This window comes from Rhamphochromis longiceps, unplaced genomic scaffold, assembly GCF_057381845.1.
Source record: "Rhamphochromis longiceps isolate RC_006_pf unplaced genomic scaffold, R_longiceps_female_GT1.1 unmapped_scaffold_4, whole genome shotgun sequence".
In the NCBI taxonomy this organism is placed as follows: domain Eukaryota; kingdom Metazoa; phylum Chordata; class Actinopteri; order Cichliformes; family Cichlidae; genus Rhamphochromis; species Rhamphochromis longiceps.
In genome coordinates, this window is record NW_028187224.1 from 2,107,842 (window position 1) to 2,129,829 (window position 21,988).

Sequence of the window (21,988 nt, forward strand, 5' to 3'; positions counted from 1 at the left end):
CCGTGCGGCTCCTCGGAAATGATGCCGGCTTTTGCGAAAGCTCGAACAACAGTGCCAGCAGACATATTAGCCCAAGCATCTACAATCCATTGGCAAATTGTGGCGTAACTCGCCCGGCGCTGCCTTCCACTCTTGGTGAAACTGTGGTCTCCATCGGTCATCCATCGCTGGATGTGTTTGTCGCCGATGTGTTTGCTGCACTAGGAGCGGAAGATGGCCAGCTTTTCCTTATAATCCGCTGGAAGTTGCTGCGCTACCGTAGTCCTGGTCCGGATGGAAAAATGGCACCGTTTCATAAAATGTGAAAGTGAAACTGCTTTTAGCCGAATGGTGACCGTCGAGACGCTTCTCCCGCTCGTTCTTTGCTCGATGATCCACCGCTCGAGTCTTTCCTCCAACTCGGGCCACCTCGCCTTATGTCCGCGGAAACTCAGCTGCGTTTTCTTGACCTGCCGGAGCTTGTTTTCTAGCTTCCTCCATTTGCGAACCATCGATTCGTTAATCTTAAATTCTCTCGCCGCTGCTTGATTTCCATGTTCCTCCGCGTAGCTGATGGCCTTCAGTTTAAACTGTGCTTCGTAAGCGTGTCTCTTTGCCATTTTCAGGGTTGTTAAAACAACGATGTCCTGCATAACGCACATACCTGTTCTTTTATACAGGTATGTGCGATAAAGTCAACGCACACACTTCACCCTTTAGCGTTCTCATGGCGTTCTCTACTACGTCCTCATTACAACACACAGGGCGCACTGCGCTATAGGGCGCGCCGTACTTTTTGAAGAAAACCTAAGACTTTTAAGTGCGCCTTATGGTTGTGAAAATACGGTAAATGGGTTGAAGCCAGTGCTGTCAAAGAAGCTATATCTCAGGTAGCAGCTGGTAAATTCGTCACTGACATTTTTGCTAGGCATGGTACACCCACTTACCTCATTTCTGACAGAGGGTCTCCTTTGTGAGTGAGCTTTTTGAACATGTTGTTTCTGCCTCAGACAAATGCTACTGAACGCGTCAACCGGACTCTGAAAACTGCAATCCGCGCTTATGTAGGTGATAAGCACACATCATGGGACAAGTTTCTCCCTCAAATTTGCTTTGCTCTGCGCACCGCCCCCCATGACAGTACAGGTATGACTCCTGCCATGATGCTTTATGGTCGTGAGTTAGACACCCCGCTTGACCTTATCACTCAGCCTTCTACAGTAGGTGTTGATGAACCGGGTGTGCCTTACCCTGAGACTCTGAGAGCCTCCCTGCAGGAAGCTCACGACCACGCCAAAGCAGCTTTGGACTATAGCCATGACAGACAAAAACATTACTATGACTTGAAACGTGGCATGTCGATGTCTCGTGTTGGTGACCTTGTGAGAGTTAAGACGCACCCCAGGTCAGACGCTCAGTCTAACTTTACTGCTAAACTTGCACCACTGTTTCAGGGACCATTGTGTGTATCTCAGAGACTCAGTGATGTTAATTTCAAATTCAAATTTTATTTGTCACGTACACAGTCATACACAGTACGATATGTAGTGAAATGCTTGGACAACTGCTCGTGACCTAAAGAAAACAAAAAAGGAAAAGGCTATGAATAAGATAGGAAATAAATATGAAAAATTAAAAAGGGTAAATTTAACTAGGAAGGAATAAAATATAAATTAAGGTTAAAAATGAAATAACTGTACAACACAAATTAGAATGAAGGGTAAATTTAACTGGGAGAATAAGATAAAATATATAAATTAAATTGAAAATAAAATAACTGTACAACAAAATACACAATATAGAACTATATAATAATGTATGAACAAAATACACAAGAAGTATAAATAAATATATACACAATAACAGCAGCAGTGATTTAAATGATGAAGTGAAAACAATGTCCAGAATGTCCAGTGTGTGTGTAAGAACTATATGTGTGGGTCAGGACTGTGTGGTGGTGTGATTGTGATTGAGAGACCGTATCGCCTGCGGGAAGAAGCTCCTCCTCAGTCTCTCTGTGTTGGTCTTCAGGGAGCGGAATCGCTTTCCTGACCTCAACAGAGAGAACAGTCTGTTGTTGGGATGGCTGAGGTCCTTCACGATCTTCCTGGCCTTGGTCCAGCACCGCCTGCTGTAGATTGAGTGCAGGTCAGGGAGCTCGGAGCGGATGGTGCGCTCAGCTGATCGCACAACCCTCTGTAGAGCTCGTCTGTCCTGCATGGTGCTGTTCCCGAACCAGGTTAAGATGTTTCCCGTCAGGATGCTCTCTATGGTGCACGAGTAAAAGTTCCTGAGCACCTTGGAGGGCAGTTGGAAGTCTCTCAAGCGTCTGAGATGGTAGAGACGCTGACGGGCCTTTTTCACAACGGTGTTGATGTGACAGGACCATGACAGGTCCTGCGTGATGTGAACTCCGAGGTATTTGAAGCTGTCCACTCTCTCCACTGGGCACTCGTTGATGACTCGTTCCTCTCCTGCTTAGTGCTGAAGTCCACTATCAGCTCCTTTGTCTTACTGACGTTTAGAAGGAGGTCCTCTGGCACCAGTTCTCCAGATTCCTAATCTCCTTCAGGTAGGCCGTCTCGTTGTTATCAGAGATCAGGCCCACCACGACGGTGTCGTCAGCAACCCTACAGGCTCACTTGGGTGGACTCCGGTGTGGATGCAGGTGTTTATCATGTTGTGAACATGCAACCGTTCCATACCTGGGACTCTCTCACTTCCAAAGAACATTCTGTTTCATTGCCTGCTGAGAGAGAGACCGCAGAGGGTCTGAACTCTGACTCTCAGGCCCACCCTGGCCCCCCTGCAGATACTGACATTGACTCTGAGCCATTCCCCTTTGATTTACCGGACATTGACTCTTCTTCTGGTGTGGGCGCTGTTCCAGAGAGTGTTTCACCCAGATCTGTCCAGCACCCAGCTGCTGGTGGACATTACAATCTCAGGCCCAGACGTTTCCCCAGAGTTACGTCTGGCTGGAGCAACAAAAGATGGACTAATGATTTTCACACAACCAGGCTTGATCTGAAGTGAAATGTTTTGGTTAAACCTGTTTGATGCTGTCTTGTTGCATTGCTACTTTGAGTCATGATATGTAGATGTTTCTGTTTGCTCTACTTAATCCAGTTTTATGGCTCTTTCGTGCGTTAAGGTTCATTCTTGGCATTTACTTAGAAAAAAAAAAAAGAACAAAAGAAAAAAGTGAAAAAAACTAAGAAAACTGATTTTCCACTGTACATATTCGTCTTATTTTCACCAATTTCATTTTTAAATGGTCTTTTGCCCTGTGTGTGTGCACCAATCTTAGCTGTAACCTCTATGTATAGGGTACTGTTAGGTGTGGTGTGTGCTTTTTCGGCTGTGTACGGCTGAGGACAGCCTTTTTCTCACCAGGGGGGGACTATGTAACAGTTGCTATTGTAATGCAGTGTATCACCACATGGCGGCGCCTCCTGTCTCACGACTGGTGTCACCCCCTTTTGGTTCTTCTTCGCACTCCTCCTGAAATGGATGCTCCCGTGTGTACGCGGACTAGTGTGCTCTTTAGTAATGTGTGGTAGAGGTAGCACTTTTATTTTTGATATTGTAAATAAATGAGTACTTTTTGGAAAGTCAGAAGCTGTTGCTCATTCGCTATCCACCTGCACACCTCCGCGGCTGGCTTCATCTCCACTGCACGTTACAATATGTTGATTTTTTTCGCCTACTCATATCATCATTTTTTTACTCCTGGTTCTGTATGTTCATGTTCTGTTCTTTTGTAAACTTCATCTGTTTGTATGTTGTATACTCATTGTGTTTCAATAAAGTTCGATTTAAAAAAGGTACGTTCTAAACGAAGCTTCAGACGTCACTGATCACGTGACTCTGGCCAAACGAATCAAGCCTCGACACGGTGCTTCTGAAGCAGCGCGTTGATCTTTCTGACACACGCACCGGAGCGTCAGCTTCAAGCGGACCATCACTACCTCTCACATCTAAAGGTGTCAAGGTAACTTTGAACTGAGTTCAGTCAATCTGGAGTTTTTCCAAGTTTTCTGTTGCTCTCTGTGAGAGAAGAGCGTTAAAGGCGGGGCTCTCTTCTATTGGTGTGCAAACCAATAGAATGCATCGTGGTGGGGGGGGGGGCATCACGGGCATTGGCAAGAAAAAAATAAAATAATCGGTCGTACCCATGCTTCCCCGACGTCATGCCAGCGCATATTGGGAAATTCGTAGGCACCGATCGGTTTTCTATCAGCCATTTGCTGGGAGTAAGGGCGCCCTCCGTTTGCGAGGTGCTGCTGGCGGCACAGGGAGGAGAGGGCGGGGCGGCGGGGAGTCTCTGGCTGGCTGGAGCGGCATCTAATAACCAACTCGCAAAACAAAATAAAAACAACACAACAAACAGATATTATGATACAGACTTATAATCTGCACCGATGTTTTTTCTAAATTCTATAAAGTGAGCGCGAGAGCCCTCGGTGCGCCTGCGCGCTGCTGAAGTCAAAGTAAACTTTATTGTCATCTCCGCTACAGACAGTCCAGCATATAGAGAGACGAGACGACGAGGCTGCAGTTACAGCGGTGCAAGTAAACAAACAACAAATATAAGAAGAGTAAGAAAATAAATCTACACTTTAGGACTCGGGGTAAAGGATCAATAACAATTTAATTTATAATTTACAGTTTGATGATTTAAAGTCTCACACAACCCGTCAAAAGGGGCGGGGCCGGCTGCTTCCAAGTAGAGCACATTTCATTTATAATGATGTAAATCCAAGCCCATCATGGATTCACGATCTGAATCCTGGGTTGTGTGAAATCCCAGAAATCAACCTTAGACAAAGTAAATCTGTGAACTAAGGTGTAGGTCTGTTAGGTTAATTGTGCTGATCCTCGGGTTGGGGGATTTGTGTTTGTACTGGAGCGCAAAATTCAAACCAATGGAAGATGGACAACAAAAGTTCAAAGCCATCAGGTGCTCAGGTTGGAAAAAAGAGAAAAGATGCAGGTAAGCAGACGTGTGATTGGATAATGGCAGCTCATCCTGAACCAATCAGACTAAACTCCAAACAATACATTATGTTACAGATTTTAATATTAATTAGTCATTGTTACTTGTTGATTTGTGCTTTTCTCATTGTGTGACGAATTATGACGACTGTTTGGTAGCTGTTATTGTCTCTCTCTCTCTCTTCATGTGTGTTTCTCTGGTGAAACAATAGTTTTGTGTTAATGTTAGGGCTGCACGATTTTGCATAAAATGAGAATCACGATTTTTTGGCTTAGAATTGAGATCATGATTCTCTCATAACAATAAATAAACATAAAACAACAAATGTCTCACGTTTTGTTGTTGCAGCAAAATGTTGTCCTGCTTGAAATTCCGTCTCCACCGTTGCTCGACGCTGCGTGTACAGAGCAGGTAGTGCAACAATAGAAAAATAGTTGCGGGACGGCACTGTGTAGCGTTTGTCTAGGGTGTTGATCGTTTTCCTAAATCCCTCGTTTTGCACAGTGTTGATGGAGCCATATCTTTGGTCAGGTGATAAGTGATAGCCTACGTGATGTCTTTGTGGCTGCGGGAGTTCGACGTGTATAGGGAAGCGCTGTATAAGGTTCCCGTTATTGATGTTTGGGTGGTTGACCGGGACGGATTTTCTCCTGTCACTTTCTCGTCATCCCTGACGTGCTCTCCGTTGTTGTTTCCCTGCTAATTTTAGCATCACACGGCACAGCTTCTGTATCACGTGGTATAAGGCTCCGCCCTTGTCATTTGTTGAGCAGGAAGAGTGAGCGCTTGTTTTCATGCAGAGTACGTCCCGGATCAAAATGTGAAGTTTTACAAATCACCACTTCTTTAGTTAATATCATTTCAGTCTCAGACAATCTCGTTTCTCTTACAGAGGTTGAATGCACCTTCTGCGGATGGCGGTACCACACAGTGTGCGTGGACTTCCCCTGCACAGAAGGCAACTACAAATGCTGTGAATGCTAAATAAACAGAAACAAATGATCCCTGTTGTCTTTGCTTGATGATTGGTTTGAGTCTTGACAATCCACATTGCTGGCGTTGCATCTTTCAATGGCAGCAATGGCAGGTATCAGTGCTCAAAGCTTTTGTGTTTGTTTCCAACAAGTTGCCCACCTCGGGAAACAAAAATGTGTTCTTTTACTTGTCAGATGAACATATGAGACACTTTGACTCTTCAGTGCAGTGTGGAGCCTAACAAAGATCTGTTTTGTGTCCCAGCTGATCAGCAGGAGGAGGAGAGTCTGACGGAGCAGCAGAGGAACATTTTCAGCTACTTGGACTCAGCTCAGCCACTACAGAGGAAACAATGAGCTCAACACAGAAGGTGACAGACAGAGCAGGACCATATGACCAAAGATATTTATCACCATATACATTTGAACAGTTGCCATAACGATGTAGCTGACGATAGAATTGACACCAGACAAAATACTTTGCAGCTCCACAACTTTATTAAAAACCCATCAATGTATTTTCACTGAAACAAGCAGCTGTTGTTTATGTGCATTAAAGTTATATAAAAATGTAACAGTGCAAATGCAAATTCCTCGCTGACAGTTTAACCAAAAGGCGTTTCCAGTGGAAACTGGCCGACACATCCTGAGCATAACCATGTATAATATCCACTAAACTTCAGAAGAGGTTATACAGTCGTGGCCAAAAGGTTTGAGAATTGCATAAATATTGGAACCTGGAGAAGTTGCTGCTTAAGATTTTATAATAGCATTTTGCCTGCACTCCAGAATGTTATGAGGAGTGATCAGATGAACTGCATCGTCCTTCTTTTTATAATACAGATTTGTACTTTATTTCAAATTGAACCTTTAAAGGGGCATTTCTGGACTTTTAAACACCAGTAATGTACTTTTAAGGGAACATTCAAAAAAAATGTTCCTATAGGTACAAAAATGTTCTTATTTCGTATTTCTGAGAGTGTATCATGTAACACTATAGATCAACTTAGCTCAGAATATATAAAGCATATAAACAGTTACAGCAATATGATGCAACAAACACAGCAGCTACTGATCCAAAATACTCAAAGCTTCATAGAACTGAAACCAACATTTATTTTTAGCTCCATCCTGCTGCTGATACAGACTTTAGGTTTCTGAACATTAAACTTGTTGCTGCCTTTCATAGTGTGTAACTTGAAGGCCCTGAGTACTTTCTCCCACACTGAAAACACTGGGATGATCACATTATTTGAACATTACCTAATAAGACTGATTCAGCACAGACAGTTATGTTAGATTTGTATTGTTGATTGTTATTTATGCTTAGAAATATTTACTTATATATGCTTAGAGTTTTGTAATTAGTTGTAGATTGGTAGAGGTTTTGATCCTTGATAGTCTGCAAACTTTGTGTGTATTAGACAGCACTTTGGGAGCATGAGAGGTCATACCATGTCTTATTGTTTTATGGTAGGATTAACGTAGCTACGTCTGTTCTAGTCTAAGTGCTTTTCTGTTTAGATGAACTGCTGGACTTCCTCACCGGGGGGGGGGTCTAGTCTACCCTCTTCCTGACCAAGGATGTTTGACCCTTTGATCAGCAGTCCACACACACACACACACACACACACACACACACACACACACACACACACACACAGGCAAGGTACTCTTTGTTTGTATGTAGACGTCATATGTTAATGAACTTATGCATATTCATGTAACCTCAATAAAAGAACAGTGGTACGGGAGAACGGACGAGAGCTACTGGGGTCAAGCGAAGGAACGGCGCTCTGTCTGGTTCTCTCCCGTGCACGAGTAACATGAAGAAGTTTGCCTACTTGCGTCTTGCTTGCAGTGTAATTATATTGTCTTAACGTTCCAGCGAATAGGTTTATGCTACAAACCTATCAAGTTATGTTAAACTTTCCTAGCAGTCCTTCACAAACAGGGAACAGTCTGTCTATTCTCTCCATCTGTCAGCTGCTGCTGGCTCTTCCTCCTCCTCTTCCTCACACACTGCTGAGTTTGTCCTGGTGGATCATCAGGGCTGCAAAGCCTCACAGATGATGTGCAGCAGTGGCTCCCTCAGTCTGTCCTCACTCTGGACACTTGCAGTCGTCACACATGGAAATCAAATGTGTGATAAGCTGCAGGATTCAAACACAAGTGTAACTTATAAACACATGTTCATACTTTTATTCCACAATCAGAGAGAAAGAAACAGAGAGAGAGTGCAGGACAGACAGACAGGTGACAGTCTCAGGTGTACACACTGCTACACAACAGCACCAGAGAAGCAGGATTTAGTGTTTGTGTTATTACGAGTGTAAACAAGAAGAGTTCCAGATGGTGCAGTGGACACATGTGTGACTGCTGTGATTAAAGCATCTTTCTTTCAGCTTAACGAGTGAACCGTCAGCTCGTTCAAACACACGTTAAAGTGCGTTTGGCTCGACACCACCGAACAGAGGCAGCAATATAACACAGCTAACATTAACAGTGCAGTGAATCCTGCTTGTGCCGTGATGTTCAGGACTGCAAACCGAGCAGCATCACTGACTTTCAGCTTGTTGTGTTTGTGGATATATGACTGACTTTAATTATCCACAAAATCATCACATTCTCTGTCAGATTAAGGTCGACTATCCGGTTGTTCAGTGATGACGCGACGAATCCTACTTCCGGGCCTAAAGTAGTCTGCGTTTAATATAGCTTTTTTGTTGTTAACATGTTTAATGTTATGTATTTTCTTCTATTTGATCTCAAAATCTCCTAAAACAGTCAGTGATCACTGTTGACCTCCCTCGGCTTTTATTACCGCTAATCATTTATTTAAGCTCAGGTTTTAAAACCTTAGGATGTAACTACAGCCCAGCCCATGCAGCAGTATATGAATGACTAACCTCGTGTTGTGGATGGATTATCTCAGTTGTTCTCCTGGCTGAAGTTTGGTCCTTTTACAGCATCCTGCCATGCGATTACATTTGTTCCTGACCACCGAGAACACTCACATAAACTTTTATCGAGTGGAAAAAAAGTTAGCTTGTTTATATTATGCTAACATAGCTGTGTCGCTAGCGGTCACGTAGCACATCATTATATACCAGCTAGCCCAACTTCAGTAACCCTACAAACGTCACTGCTGTTTAGTTTTCTGTCTTCATTTATGTTGGAAGTGATAGCAGAGCTGTAGGTTTGAATTTGTTTCCAAAACCCCGCAGTCAGGACATGCTATATTGTATTTAGATAGAAGCTAGCGAGCTAACTCCCTGCTAACTTCTAACTCCGTTAAATGTCATAAATTCCGTTTTCATGGATGCCTGGATGTTAAACTCAGTTGTTACACCTGGTAGGGCAGAACGCTGATCATTTTATTAAAGATGAAAGACTTTAGACAGTTTTTCAACTCTCAGTAATGCCATAGTGATCGTTTGATATATGGACCTGCAGCGGAGTTTAGACCCAGACACGGCTAGTGACGTCAGACTGAACAACCGGATTGAATGGCGTATATTTTAAAGGCTTTAAAACCAAGTTAACGCTGAAAGTACAAACATCACTAATGTCACATAACTCTGCCGACAAGGCATAGCTATGGCTATGAAATGCTCTTTGTGTATCACTTCTTCATTATGAAAGATGTCATTAATGCACTAGTAATGTCTCATCTGGAGTATTGTTCAATCATTTGGTCAGCAGCTAATAAGACAGATCTTAACAGACTTCAGTTAGTCCAGAATAAGGCGTCCAGATTAGTGTGAAGATGTTCATACTATACTAATATTGATCAAATGCATAATAACCTTTCTTGGCTTCCTGTACAGGCTAAAATATTCTATGGCTTACTTGTAGTTCTAAAGAAAGCAATTCTGTTAAACACACCACATTTATTCTGCTCAGCTGCAGTATCCAGATGAAATACATCATCATATTACACAGTTTTCAACAAGCTGCAATTTAGTAAATGCTCGAGTTAAAAGTAACGTTTTGTAAAACTGTTACATTTAGAGCAACTTTTAAGTGGAATAAGTTGCCTTAAAAAATTAGAGAATTATTCAAAACTTCAATGAACACTTAAAAGCCGATTTACAGAGCTTTTAGTTGTTGTAAATATTGTAAGACATGATTTGTTTTTGAAATTTGTGTAATGTGCCTCAATGTTATTGATATTATTATTATTATTATTATTGATTGCTTATATTTGAACAATTGTGAAACCTCACTGTGGATGTAAGAGTGAAATTATGTGGATATCTTGAATCCACTTTATTGTGTAATATTTTATGTGAGTATTTGATGGAAGACGAGCAACATCTGTTGTGGAAGCTAACGGGGTTCCTTTAGAATAAACAAACATAGGATTTATTATCACTGAATAATTCTGTATAAATCTATACAAATTATAGAAATATGTAATAGGAAACAACAAAATAATCTAAATTATAAAATAATGTGTGTGTGTGTGTGTGTGTGTGTGTGTGTGTGTGTGTGTGTGTGTGTGCGCATGATTTTAGTGTTTGAACAGTCATGAATTATCTTTAACAGCAGGTTGGATGTAATGTGTTAGAACTACCAGCAGGTGGGGATAAGAGACCTTTAAGGTGTTTGGTGCCACGCTCCACCTTCAGGTTTAAAACTAGTGTTAATGGAGTTTGAAGGTTGAGTTTGTTCCACGACTGCATTTCACTCACTGCCTCTGTTTGTATCTCTGTCACTGCAGGACCAACATGGAGCCAGAAGTCAGCGCTCTCAGGAGGCCGACAAACCTCACAGAAGAAAGGGAGAGAAAAAACACACCTGTGACGAGTGTGGGAAGGCTTTTACTGAGAAGGCTAAACTAAAACAGCATCAGGTCATCCACACTGGAGAGAGACCGTTCAGCTGTGACTTGTGTGGAAAGTCTTTTTCCTTCAAGCGTTCCCTAAAAAGACACCAACTCATCCACAGTGGAGTTAAAGCGTACAGCTGTGATCAGTGTGGCAGAGCTTTTACTCACAGTAGCCACTTACAGAGTCATCTAGTTACCCACTCTAAAATTAAGGCATACAGCTGTGACGAGTGTGGGAAGGGTTTTACTGTGAGGGCTAAACTAAAACAGCATCAGGTCATCCACACTGGAGAGAGACCGTTCAGCTGTGACTTGTGTGGAAATTCTTTTTCCAGGAAGGGTTCCCTAAAAAAACACCAACTCATCCACAGTGGAGTTAAAGCGTACAGCTGTGATCAGTGTGGCAGAGCTTTTACTCACAGTAGCCACTTACAGAGTCATCTAGTTACCCACTCTGGAATTAAGGCATACAGCTGTGACGAGTGTGGGATGGAGTTTACTCTGAAGGCTTCACTAAAACAGCATCAGGTCATCCACACTGGAGAGAGACCGTTCAGCTGTGACTTGTGTGGAAAGTCTTTTTCCTTGAAGCGTTCCCTAAAAACACACCAACTCATCCACAGTGGAGTTAAAGCGTACAGCTGTGATCAGTGTGACAGAGCTTTTACTCACAGTAGCCACTTACAGAAGCATCTAGTTACTCACTCTGGAATTAAGCCATACAGCTGTGACATCTGTGGAAAAACTTTCAGCCAGAGAGGGAGCCGAAATACACACCTACGCATTCACACCAGACATGATGTGTACTGCTGTGAACAGTGTGGCAAATACTTTACAACAGACGCACAGTTACAACGACACATGTTTACCCACACTGAGGAGAGACCTTATCAATGTGACCTGTGTGAGAAGACTTTTAAATCTCCACATGACCTGAGACTACACCAACAGATCCACACCAGAAAGAGACTCTACAAGTGCAGCTACTGTGAGGTATGTATTTATATTGTTATCTTGTCATTTTAGCCTGACTGTTTGGAACAACTCTGCTCATTAAACTGTGTTAGCATGTTAGCAATTCTACTGCATGGAAAAGCAGCTCTGAGTGATTATTCAGATTTTCCTTTCAGTTATGATTTTAGTATTACTGTAGTATTATGGTGGTAGTATTGTAGTTATTGCAGACCAGTAAACTGAGTGTGTTAACTGAAACAGTCAAATGTAGTTGGACGTCTGCAGAGATGCTCTTTATTTCAGGCGACGTTCAGGATACAAATGTTGAAGGACTGACTTACACTGTCTTTGTGTCTTTGTTTAGAAGCAGAGCGACATAGATGGATCCAGTTCTCAACCCTGTCATCACTGTGGTGGTGGGAAAGACTTTCATTGTGACCTCTGTGGAAAAACTTTCAGTCGGCAAAAGACCCTAAAAGTACATCAACGTAGACACACTGGAGACAAACTGAAATACTGCAAAGAATGTGGGAGAAGCTTCACCACACCAAGTGATTTAAAACGACATGAACTGATTCACAGTGGGGTTAAAAAGCACCTCTGTGATCAGTGTGGGTCATCCTTCACCACTGCAGGTCAGCTTAAATCACACAAACGAGTCCACACAGGAGAGAAACCACACAAGTGCAGACACTGTGAGAGAAGCTTCTCACAATCAGGTAGTCGTAACATTCATGAACGTGCACACATGGAAGGAAACTACAGCTGTGACCAGTGTGACAAGAGCTTCAGGAATCTCAGTTCATACTCTGCACACAAACGATCCCATGTTACTAATAAACTGTTTCACTGTTACCAATGTGCCCAAACATTCACCTCATTGTCTGCTCTGTGCAAACATCAGCGCGATCACTCAGGGCTGAAATCACTCCCATCACTGGATCACAGTGAATCTGAAGACACAGAAAGATCATCTGGTTTCCTCTGGTCAGACTCAAAAAGATTGAGATCAGGCTCCACAGAGTTCAGATAGAATCATCTAAACTTGTGTTGAACTGAACTGGTTGCTGGGCTGAACTTCTACATAATACAGATCTACATGGGATCTTCTTTTCTGTTGTTTTACTGAGTCAGTTTTGTCGTTTTTTCTCTGTCCTGGTTTTGCTCGTCTGTAAATGATTGAAACTCAGTCAAATAGTTCATTGTTCTCCAGCTTTACGTTTTGGAAACTCATGTTTAACCTTTAAAACTCTGACATGTTTTAGCACACAAGGCTTCATCGTTCACTCATGATTGGACCATGAGAACAAAGGTTTTTAGTTCTTTCAAAGAGAGTCTTGGAGATGTTTGATGTTTCTGTTTTTCTGAAACCACCTGAAAGAAAAACTATTTTTCTTGCTTTATGTAGTGTGGAAGTTTTTAATGTTTCTTCATCTGTGATGTTCTTGAATGTGTTCACGTGAAGATGGTACAAATAAACTGTCCTTTCAGCTTTAGCTCCTAATTTATTCATTATTTATGGATGTAGCACAGCAGCCGTCTCTTGATTAACACATGGAGGGCTCGGGATCTGATGGTGTCGTCTCCCTAATTTGCCCACTCAGTAAATCTCACTCATGGCCAAGAAATTGAAATAAACCTTGTTTCCCTGCTGGATAGTGATCCACTGTAACTCTGCTCCTCCTTCCTGTTTAGGATTTCTGTGGCTGAAGTAAAATTCCCGCCATCCATCACTTATCCCAGCTAACCCAAAGTGAAATAAAGTTTTGCTGGTCTTAAAAAAGCATTACAATAATGGGCATTACCAATGCAAACTGAATGATACAGAAGATGAAAGAAGAGACTTTGATCAGTTAATAAAGCTCATGATCTGGATTCATTGTGGCTGCTACACAGATACTTCTGGGTCACTTCTCTCAGTTAGGAACCTTCCTCACCAAACTGACTGTTGGACCACACCCCTGGTTTCATGAGAAATTGTTTCAGCCATGATTTCTCTTCCTGTATTTCAGAGTAAAGACTGAAGTGACAAATGGAAGCATGTTTAAAAAACACAATGTGAGAGAGACGTTGAGGTCCTTAGAAGTTACCCTGGGTTTTTCTGTCACCCTGCTAGATGTTACACACCTTGTTATTGTACTGATTTCTACTGCTGGACTACTCCTGCGGAGAGTAACAATACTCTTACTAATTAGCTCCCTTTCACACCTTTGGGGATATTTATTTTTGTGTTTGCAGCGCTGTGAGCCAGAACAGCGAGAGAAAAATCTGCAACAGCGACGAGCCGAATGCTTACGTGAATCGCAGCAGCTGCACATGTGCTACGCTGAATTAGAGGATATCTTTGCTCTGGATTTCTATTTCTACTTTTTCATTTCTATATGATTCTTCTTGCATCTAAACAAAGATGATTCAATTTGCTAAATGTTGATGGCTCTTCGTGCTCAGGTGTAAATGAGACGTAATATTTGCTCTTGGTTTGGTTCTCCTGTACAGAACCTTGCAGTACAACAGAAACCTAAAAACATTATTTGTAGTTGTTATTCTTAGTTGTTCTGCTGCCTAAATACCACAGGGTCTGATTATGAAGTTATTGAGCTGCACATACTTTACGACCTGCTTAAGTTCGAGGTCACAGCGTCTGTAGAGCAGCTGGAACATAATGAAGTCTACAAGGTTAAAGTTTTCTCTTCAGTTATTGTTCTTTCTGCTGCTTGGTTTGATGGATCTGAGAGCTTTTGTTTTTATTATTGTTATTATAATTATCATTAATATTTTACTCTCTAGAAGCTTTAAAATAGTGTTTGTGTTTGAAAACATTGATTTAAGAATTGAACAGAAACATCTGTCCTTCTGAAAATCGCCCAAAGGCACGGAGACAAAGTCAAAGGATGCAACCTGTAACTTTCTCTTCCTTCATGTCAGGACCACCATCCATGATTTCATGTGGGAGTGACCCCCCACAGAGGGACAAAAGGACCCCCTGATGATCCTCTAATCGCCTGAGCCAAGGTGTGAAACTGGGTGTGGGCTCCAATCAGCCAGAGTTTCGGGTGTGTTCATTGTGAAATCTGGCCGCACCTTATCATGCGAATTCCTGAGGTCAGATGGCCCAGGATGTGAGTGGGCGTTAAGGCGTCTGGGAAGGGATCTCAAAACTGGATTATAGATGGCAGAGAGTTGGTGTCGTAAACCCCGCCTCTGTTCAAAGATGGTCGCTCACAGTGGACATAGATGCTTCTTTCACTCCTCTTTCAAACCATCTGTCCTCTCTGTCCAAAATGTGAACATTGGCATTCTCGAAAGAGTGTCCTTTATCCTTAAGATGCAGATGGACTGCTGAGTCTTGTCCTGTGGAGGTGGCTCTTCTATGTTGTGCCATGCGCTTGTGAAGTGGCTGTTTGGTCTCTCCGATGTAGAGGTCTGGGCATTCCTCACTGCACTGTACAGCATACACCACGTTGTTAAGTTTGTGTTTTGGCGTTTTGTCTTTCGGGTGAACCAGTTTGTGTCTGAGTGTGTTGCTGGGTCTGAAATGCACTGGGATGTCATGCTTGGAGAAAACTCTCCTGAGTTTTTCTGATACACCGGCTACATAGGGGATGACAATGTTGTTGCGTCTGTCTTTCTTATCCTCCCTCGCTGGTGTCTGATCTTCTTTTCTGTGCCTCTTTGCTGACTTTAAGTCAGCAAAGAGGCTCCTTTGACTACGATGACCTGGATGACTGAGAACCTTCACAGACACTTGTGGTCAAATAATGTGTCAATCACCTGTGAATCAAACTGTGTGTGGCTCAGTTCATGTCACAGTGTTGTTTAGTATATCTTCACTTGTCTCACTCTCCTTCTGTTCTGTCCATCAGGACGATCCTCAGCGCTTACACAGATCCTCCATCGATGTTGTAACTGTTGGCATGATGACATTGTATATAATTTGGATTATTTCTTTATCTTGTCAAGATCTATGTCATGATTGTAAATTGTTTAAGCTGTACATTACTGTTTGTTTTTTGTAGTCAACGTTTTGGTGCTTTGTGCTTTTATTTTGAAAGTCAAGTTCGCTTACAAGTTGCGCTAGAATAAAGGTTTTTAGTGGTTTTATTATAAAGGTTTTATTATTATATAATAATGATAATAATAATATCAATAACATTGAGGCACATTGTGTGGAGGAGGTTCAGTCATATCCTGATCATCCAGACAGATTTGATGTTTATCCTCAGCTGCTGTGTAGAAATGGTCTGACTGGTCGCTGTTACTGGGAGGTCGAGTGGAGAGGAAGCGTTTATATATCAGTGAGTTACAGAAGCATCAGAAGGAAAAGGAGGCAGTGATGACTGTGTGTTTGGAAACAATGATCAGTCCTGGAGTCTGTTCTGCTCTGATGATGGTCCTGATTCTGTCAGGCACAATAACAGATCAACATCCATCTCCTCCTCCTCCTCCTCCTCCTCCTCTGTCTCTAACAGAGCAGCAGTGTATGTGGACTGTCCTGCTGGCACTCTGTCCTTCTACAGAGTCTCCTCTGACACTCTGATCCACCTCCACACCTTCAACACCACATTCACTCAAACTCTTTATCCTGGGTTTATGTTTCCCTGGTCTCCTGGTTCCTCAGTGTCCCTGTGCTGAGTGGAGTGTAAAGAGTGTCTCCTGTTACAGAAACACTCTGACTGTTGAACAGATAGTTCAGTCTGTACATGTCTGTCTCTTTCACTCACAAACACGTTTTCAGATTCATGGATTCAATCAGTTGATGTTTGAAACTCTTCTAAATGATTCCTTGTAAACTTCTTCAGTCACAAACAAACAGGAAGTGATGTCACATGTGTTCCTGTCCACACAGCAGAATGAGTCTATTGCTGACAGTGATGTACAAACAGAGTGAGCATTTCTGAGGCCCAAAATAAACTGAGTAGTTCACTGAATGAACAATGGACTGTGAGCTCAGTTCCTTCATCATTAGTATGGATTATATATGTATATGTATTATATTAGTATCATATATATCAGGTGCTGCTGCTTTCAGTCATTGTGCAAATGTGCTGTTTGTAAGGTTGTAAAGCTGCAGTCAGCTGAGACTGAAGAAGTCACCTGATCAGTGAGCAAACGTTTCTGAAAAGGTCCAGATGAACAGAATCAACCTTTTGGGATCAGCCAGCAATGCAGCATCATTGTTGTTCAGCTTCAGAGGTTTGCAGGAATGAACTGATGACCAGAAACAGCTGCAAAGTCCAAGAAAATACCAGCTGGAGTTCAGCTGCATTTGAAGAAGTCAAAGAAAAGTAAGGATGGCAAAGGGCGACGTTTTCTTCCAAAGAGCTGCAAACATGGTCGACGCCTCATTAGAAGAATCATCTGGACATTTGTGAGGAACTCTAACCAAGAAAGCAACGTCACACAGATCCAACAGACAGTTTCCATGACTGCAAGTGTTGAGTGAAAAAATGCTACATTGCATTATTGCATCCTCTCACCACAGGAGGCGCTGTTGGCACCACTGATTGCTGATCAGCTGTTCTCTGATGATCTGATTGATACTGTGAATAACGGGACTCACTGAACTCTGTGACACAGTGAAGATTACAGAGTTTAACTTCAACATCTGACTGACGTCACACAGACAGAAGGATGAACCAGTGAGGCACAGAACACAGTTACTGGAGATACTGGATCAGCTCCATGTGAACCTCTGATGGAGAAGCTGCTGAGCCAGAGAAACATCAGGACATGACAGCAGCTGCACTTATCTAACAACATGTATCAGAGCTGATCTATGTTAGAGGATCTATCACAGCAGCTGAAGCCAAAGTCCAACACTGGATACCAGCTGAGCCTGTGCTGAGTGTAGTGTTACAGGAAAAGGGCAGAAACACTGGTAGCTCCCAGTGATGCTGACTGGGGCACAGAGCTGAATGATGCAGCATCAGGACACTGTTTCAGTCTGACTGACAGAGAAACCTGTAGCTGTATCTACATGTGAGGCAGAGGCCACACAAGCAGCTTTCTATGTTTCACAGTGACTGAGATCTTCAGTGGAGGTGGACATTGTGACCAGGAGATATTTTATTTTGTATTCTTATGATCACAGTTAGAATCAGAAGTATCAATCATTAATCATTTACCATTGTTGAATCTGTTGACAGTATAATCTTTTAATTATATCTGTGTTACTCTGAGCAAATATTAATGCACACTGACTGTTTATATAAAGTTGTTGCACTTTAGTGCAGTCACACCAGTCAGACCCACCAGTCCTGTTGGGCCCGGCCCGCCTGCGTGTAGTTCTGCACGTACGCCGGCCTGTAATCACATGCACGCACTTATGTAACACACACGCACGTTCACCTACACACTTAGTAATAATAGGAGGGTCGTCTGAGGACAGTTTTCTGATAGATACACTTTCACAAAATGCACAATGTACTACACACTTGTTTTTCTCTAACAACTGGCAGTTGATGTCCACATTAGGTAAACTCTCTGAACAGGCCCAAACTGTTATCATTTCCAGTAAGGTCTGACTGTGTGACGTCATCATGGCTTATATAAGGAGGGGGAGCTGTCCACTCTTTGGAGATCTGTGGCTGTACGCTTGTCTTCCCATGCTTCTGTCTTAGAAGTGTGTAATAAAATCACTATGTTTGTCACCTACACGGACTCGGCTGTTTTTCCTTCTTACCCAAACTGAACCAGACGCAACAACTTGGTGCCGAAACTCCGGTTGGGGAGGAAGGGAGCTTGCAGCTATCGTGTGGGTGACAAACAGGGGCGGAGGCCAGCAGCCTATCTGAGTGACGCCAGGCGACATAAGAAAAGGTGAGTGCCACCTGTTGATTTTTATCCAAAGGCGCTATATTGGAAGTTAAAACTAAATTTAATTAAATAATATTCACTCGGTCTGGGTTTCTGGCGTTGGTCCATAGTGATCTTGACTAATTAGTTTTAAAATAGGGCATAGTAGTCTGACTAAATTCATTGCTGTTCATTTTGGGGGTGAATTTTGAGTTAAGAAGTTATGTGTTTAAGTTAATACGGTTTAAGGTGTGTGGAAACAAATAAATACGGTTTAAGAGGTTTAAATGTGGGTTGACTGGGAATGCCAGCCAGTCAATCGGTAGTGTAGGGATAATTTGGTTTTAATTGGGTAGCAGAGACGGTCTCGGGCTTCAGATAAATGAAACTGGATGGCAGGGGTCCAACAGTGAGGCGTTTAAAACAAGTAAATTCGTTTAGGACTGAGAAGCTAGGCTCTCTAAGAATGCAGTTGTTCAGCAGGTGGCGCTGACACCTGACCGCGGACGCGTGGTTAGGCTTTTGCCCGGTTTTGGCCTCCCGCTGGGGACTTGGGACTCCCGGTTAATTGGCCAGGTAATCTATGAGTGATTGCCTTCTACTGCATTGATTGATTAAGAAGGTTAGACCTGGCTGCATCCTATCTAAACGTTGGGCACACTGAGCTTTAAGTAAAGCCAAAAGCGTGAACTGTGATGTGTCACGTGGCCGGTGGAGCTCCGTGTTTTCCTGGCGGGGAAGTAGTTTTAAAAGTAATTAGAATTTAGTAATTTGACCATTCTTCAAGGCGGCGTACTTGAAACGGTAATTGATCAGCAAGAGCCGGGCTCTGGGCTGAAAGATGCTTTTAAATTAGTCAAAGATTTAGGAACACCAGCAGAGAAATAGAGAAGTGAGATAAAGTTGTTCTGGCATATGGTGTTTTCTTAGGAATTCGAGCGCTATCGGGAGGGCGTTCCCGAGGCGTGTATTGACCAGCAAGGCTAGGCCTGGGCTATAGGTGCTTTTAAATTAGTCAAAAAGTTAGGTGTAACCTCTTGTGGCATATGACGTCTATGCGGGCCCGTGTGTATATAGATTATAAATTACCGGTGTGTGTAAATAAGTTGTATAAATCTGTTAGATCTGAAACTCCGGCTAAAGACTTCATCTCTAGTAAAAATCTTTTCTCTTCTCTCCCTCTTTCTCTCAGTTGGGATTCTGTGTGTGTATGTGTGCTGGAGAAAAATAAAAAAGGAAAAGGGTCTCTCTCTGTCTCTGTGAGAGAAAAAAGGTGGGGGCCGAGTGAGCCCGCGGGGCCGAGTGGGTCCGCGGGAGCGAGCGTGTATGCTGTATGAGGAAGAAGGGAGTGGGAAGGAGCGAGTGAAAAGAGTAACCGAGTATTTGGTGATTTTTTATTATTTCAGAGGCTCTGGGTAAGAGTTTTGACTATATTGATTTAATTCTGTGGTTTTGGAGTTGGCGACTTTAGCTGTGAGAGTTGTGAAAAGAGCAGGTTTTTCTTTTGTTGTGATGTTAAGTATAAATTCAATAGACTGTGAGTAATTGGTGTTTTTCTGCCTATTGTGCTGCGTGGAAGACACAGAAGTGTAGAAATGTTTGTGGTTTATCTTTGTTTGACGTTTTATATAGAGTTGGTTGATTCAGGGTGATTTCTCCCGTTTAAGGGAGGAGTTGCATTGTGGTTATGTTAAAGCTTTGCTGTAGGGGTATGAGTGTGAATTTGTGCTGCCTTCGCATGTTTAAATGGATGCATAGAAGTTTGTGAGTGAGAAATTGTTATGGTGGGGTTTAAAGTAGTAAAGAGTCAAACAACGCCCACTGTTTTAAAAAGGCCCAAAACATCATGAAAGACACCTCACATCCTGGCCACTCCCTGTTCGAACTGTTGCCCTAAGACAGACGGTACAGGGCAATCAGAGCAAGGACTAATAGACTCAAACACAGCTGTTATCCAACTGCAATAACACATCTGAATACTACAAAATGTCCACCATGCCACTCTTGTGTTAATCTATGCATGGTCTGAAGCATGACTGTGGGAATACTTAGTATGTTAAGTATTCTATCTATTTTATTTATTGAATTTTATTGTTTTGTTTATATTTTGATATTGCTAGGGATGATGCAATGATCGGGGACCATTCTTAATTTCGTTGGTCTCATGACAATGACAATAAAGTTTTTGATTTTGATTCTGATTCTGAAATCAACCCTCCTCAAGAGTTCAATAATTTAGGCAGTTATGTTTATACAAATACTAAATGTATGTTTAGTGTCTTCATACAGGTGTTTTTTCTTAACCTGGAAACCTGAGTACGGCAGCAGAAGACGGGCCAAGCTTTGGCTAAAAATTCACGGCTGGACACCAGAGTTGTCCCCACCCCTCCCGGAAAAAAAAAAAAAAAAAAAAAAAAAGAGGGAATGTAGTTTTAGGCAGGTTTTTCTCGCTGAACTGCTCTGGGTGCTGTGTCCCTGAATCTCACCAGTGTTAACCTCTGGCGGAAGACATGGAGAAAAGGAAAAGATGTTCCTGGTAAATGACCGAAACAAATAAAACCACACACAACCAGAGAAAGGTATGAGAAGTGTGAGGAATAGACACATGTGCGTGTTAGAGAAATGCCTCATTTGAGAAAAAGTTAAATTAACCCATACACTGCATTTCGTTGCCCTGTACCTGTGCATGTGCAATGACAATAAAGTGGAATTCTATTCCATTCTATATACAGACGTACCCATACATGCAATGAAGAAACAGCTTACATACATGTGCACGTACATGGAAGATTAAAGTAGCGACACTTAACATACACCTGTTTTTAAATGATATAGTTTATCCACTACTGACAAATAGACTCTCTGGGTTGCAGGACGACAACTTAACGTGAAAAGACAAAGACACTGGTCTGATGATTAAGTGAGGATACGACAAATTTAGTGGTTAAATTGGGATATGTTTTTGTTGATTGTTTGAGACAAATGACTACTGAATGGGAGAAAATTCCTTTTTAGGTTTCTAAACAGGATCTAAGAATTTTAACACGTACCTGTGTTGTCCTGTCAACTTGGGGGGTTATGAGTTGATTATGTGGTGAGAAAAAACAAAAAGGGGGGAAAGGAGACCTCGTTGTTTCTCGCCTCTCTGGATAACACAGCCAACACAACACAGCCAACACAACATCATTTTCCTGTTCGCCTGTTTTGTTTGTTTTTGTTTTTTCTGAAAGCCGAAGCTGACCTGGACTCCTACCCTCCCCTCTACCATCGTTGCCCTCTCCGCGACCATCTTTGACCCTTTGACCCCTGAAGGCCACAGCAGCTGGACTCACAACAACAACTTGAGGATGTCAATAGTGCTGCAAAAAAGCGATCTCATGCAGTAGAGACGGAGAGCACTAAACCTAAAGCCCGTTTCACTACACGGGGGAAATTCCCAGGCTGCGTCAGCTG

General features: G+C 42.5%; 1 protein-coding gene across 8 annotated transcripts in view; it reads left to right on the plus strand.

The window, feature by feature from the left end:
• LOC146640658 (uncharacterized) overlaps positions 1 to 21,988 on the plus strand; it is a 55,095-nt gene that overhangs the window by 7,287 nt on the left and 25,820 nt on the right. For 2 of the 8 annotated variants that reach the window (XM_085399960.1, XM_085399966.1), the window contains exons 1-3: positions 1 to 3,973; positions 6,218 to 6,323; positions 10,679 to 11,779. The exon at positions 1 to 3,973 is cut by the window's left edge and continues 2,149 nt beyond it. In XM_085399960.1, the coding sequence (XP_085256086.1) occupies positions 6,306 to 6,323; positions 10,679 to 11,779 (1,119 nt within the window). In that variant the 5' untranslated portion in view covers positions 1 to 3,973; positions 6,218 to 6,305. The other 6 variants (XM_085399964.1, XM_085399968.1, XM_085399967.1 and 3 more) reach the window with 6 other exon arrangements.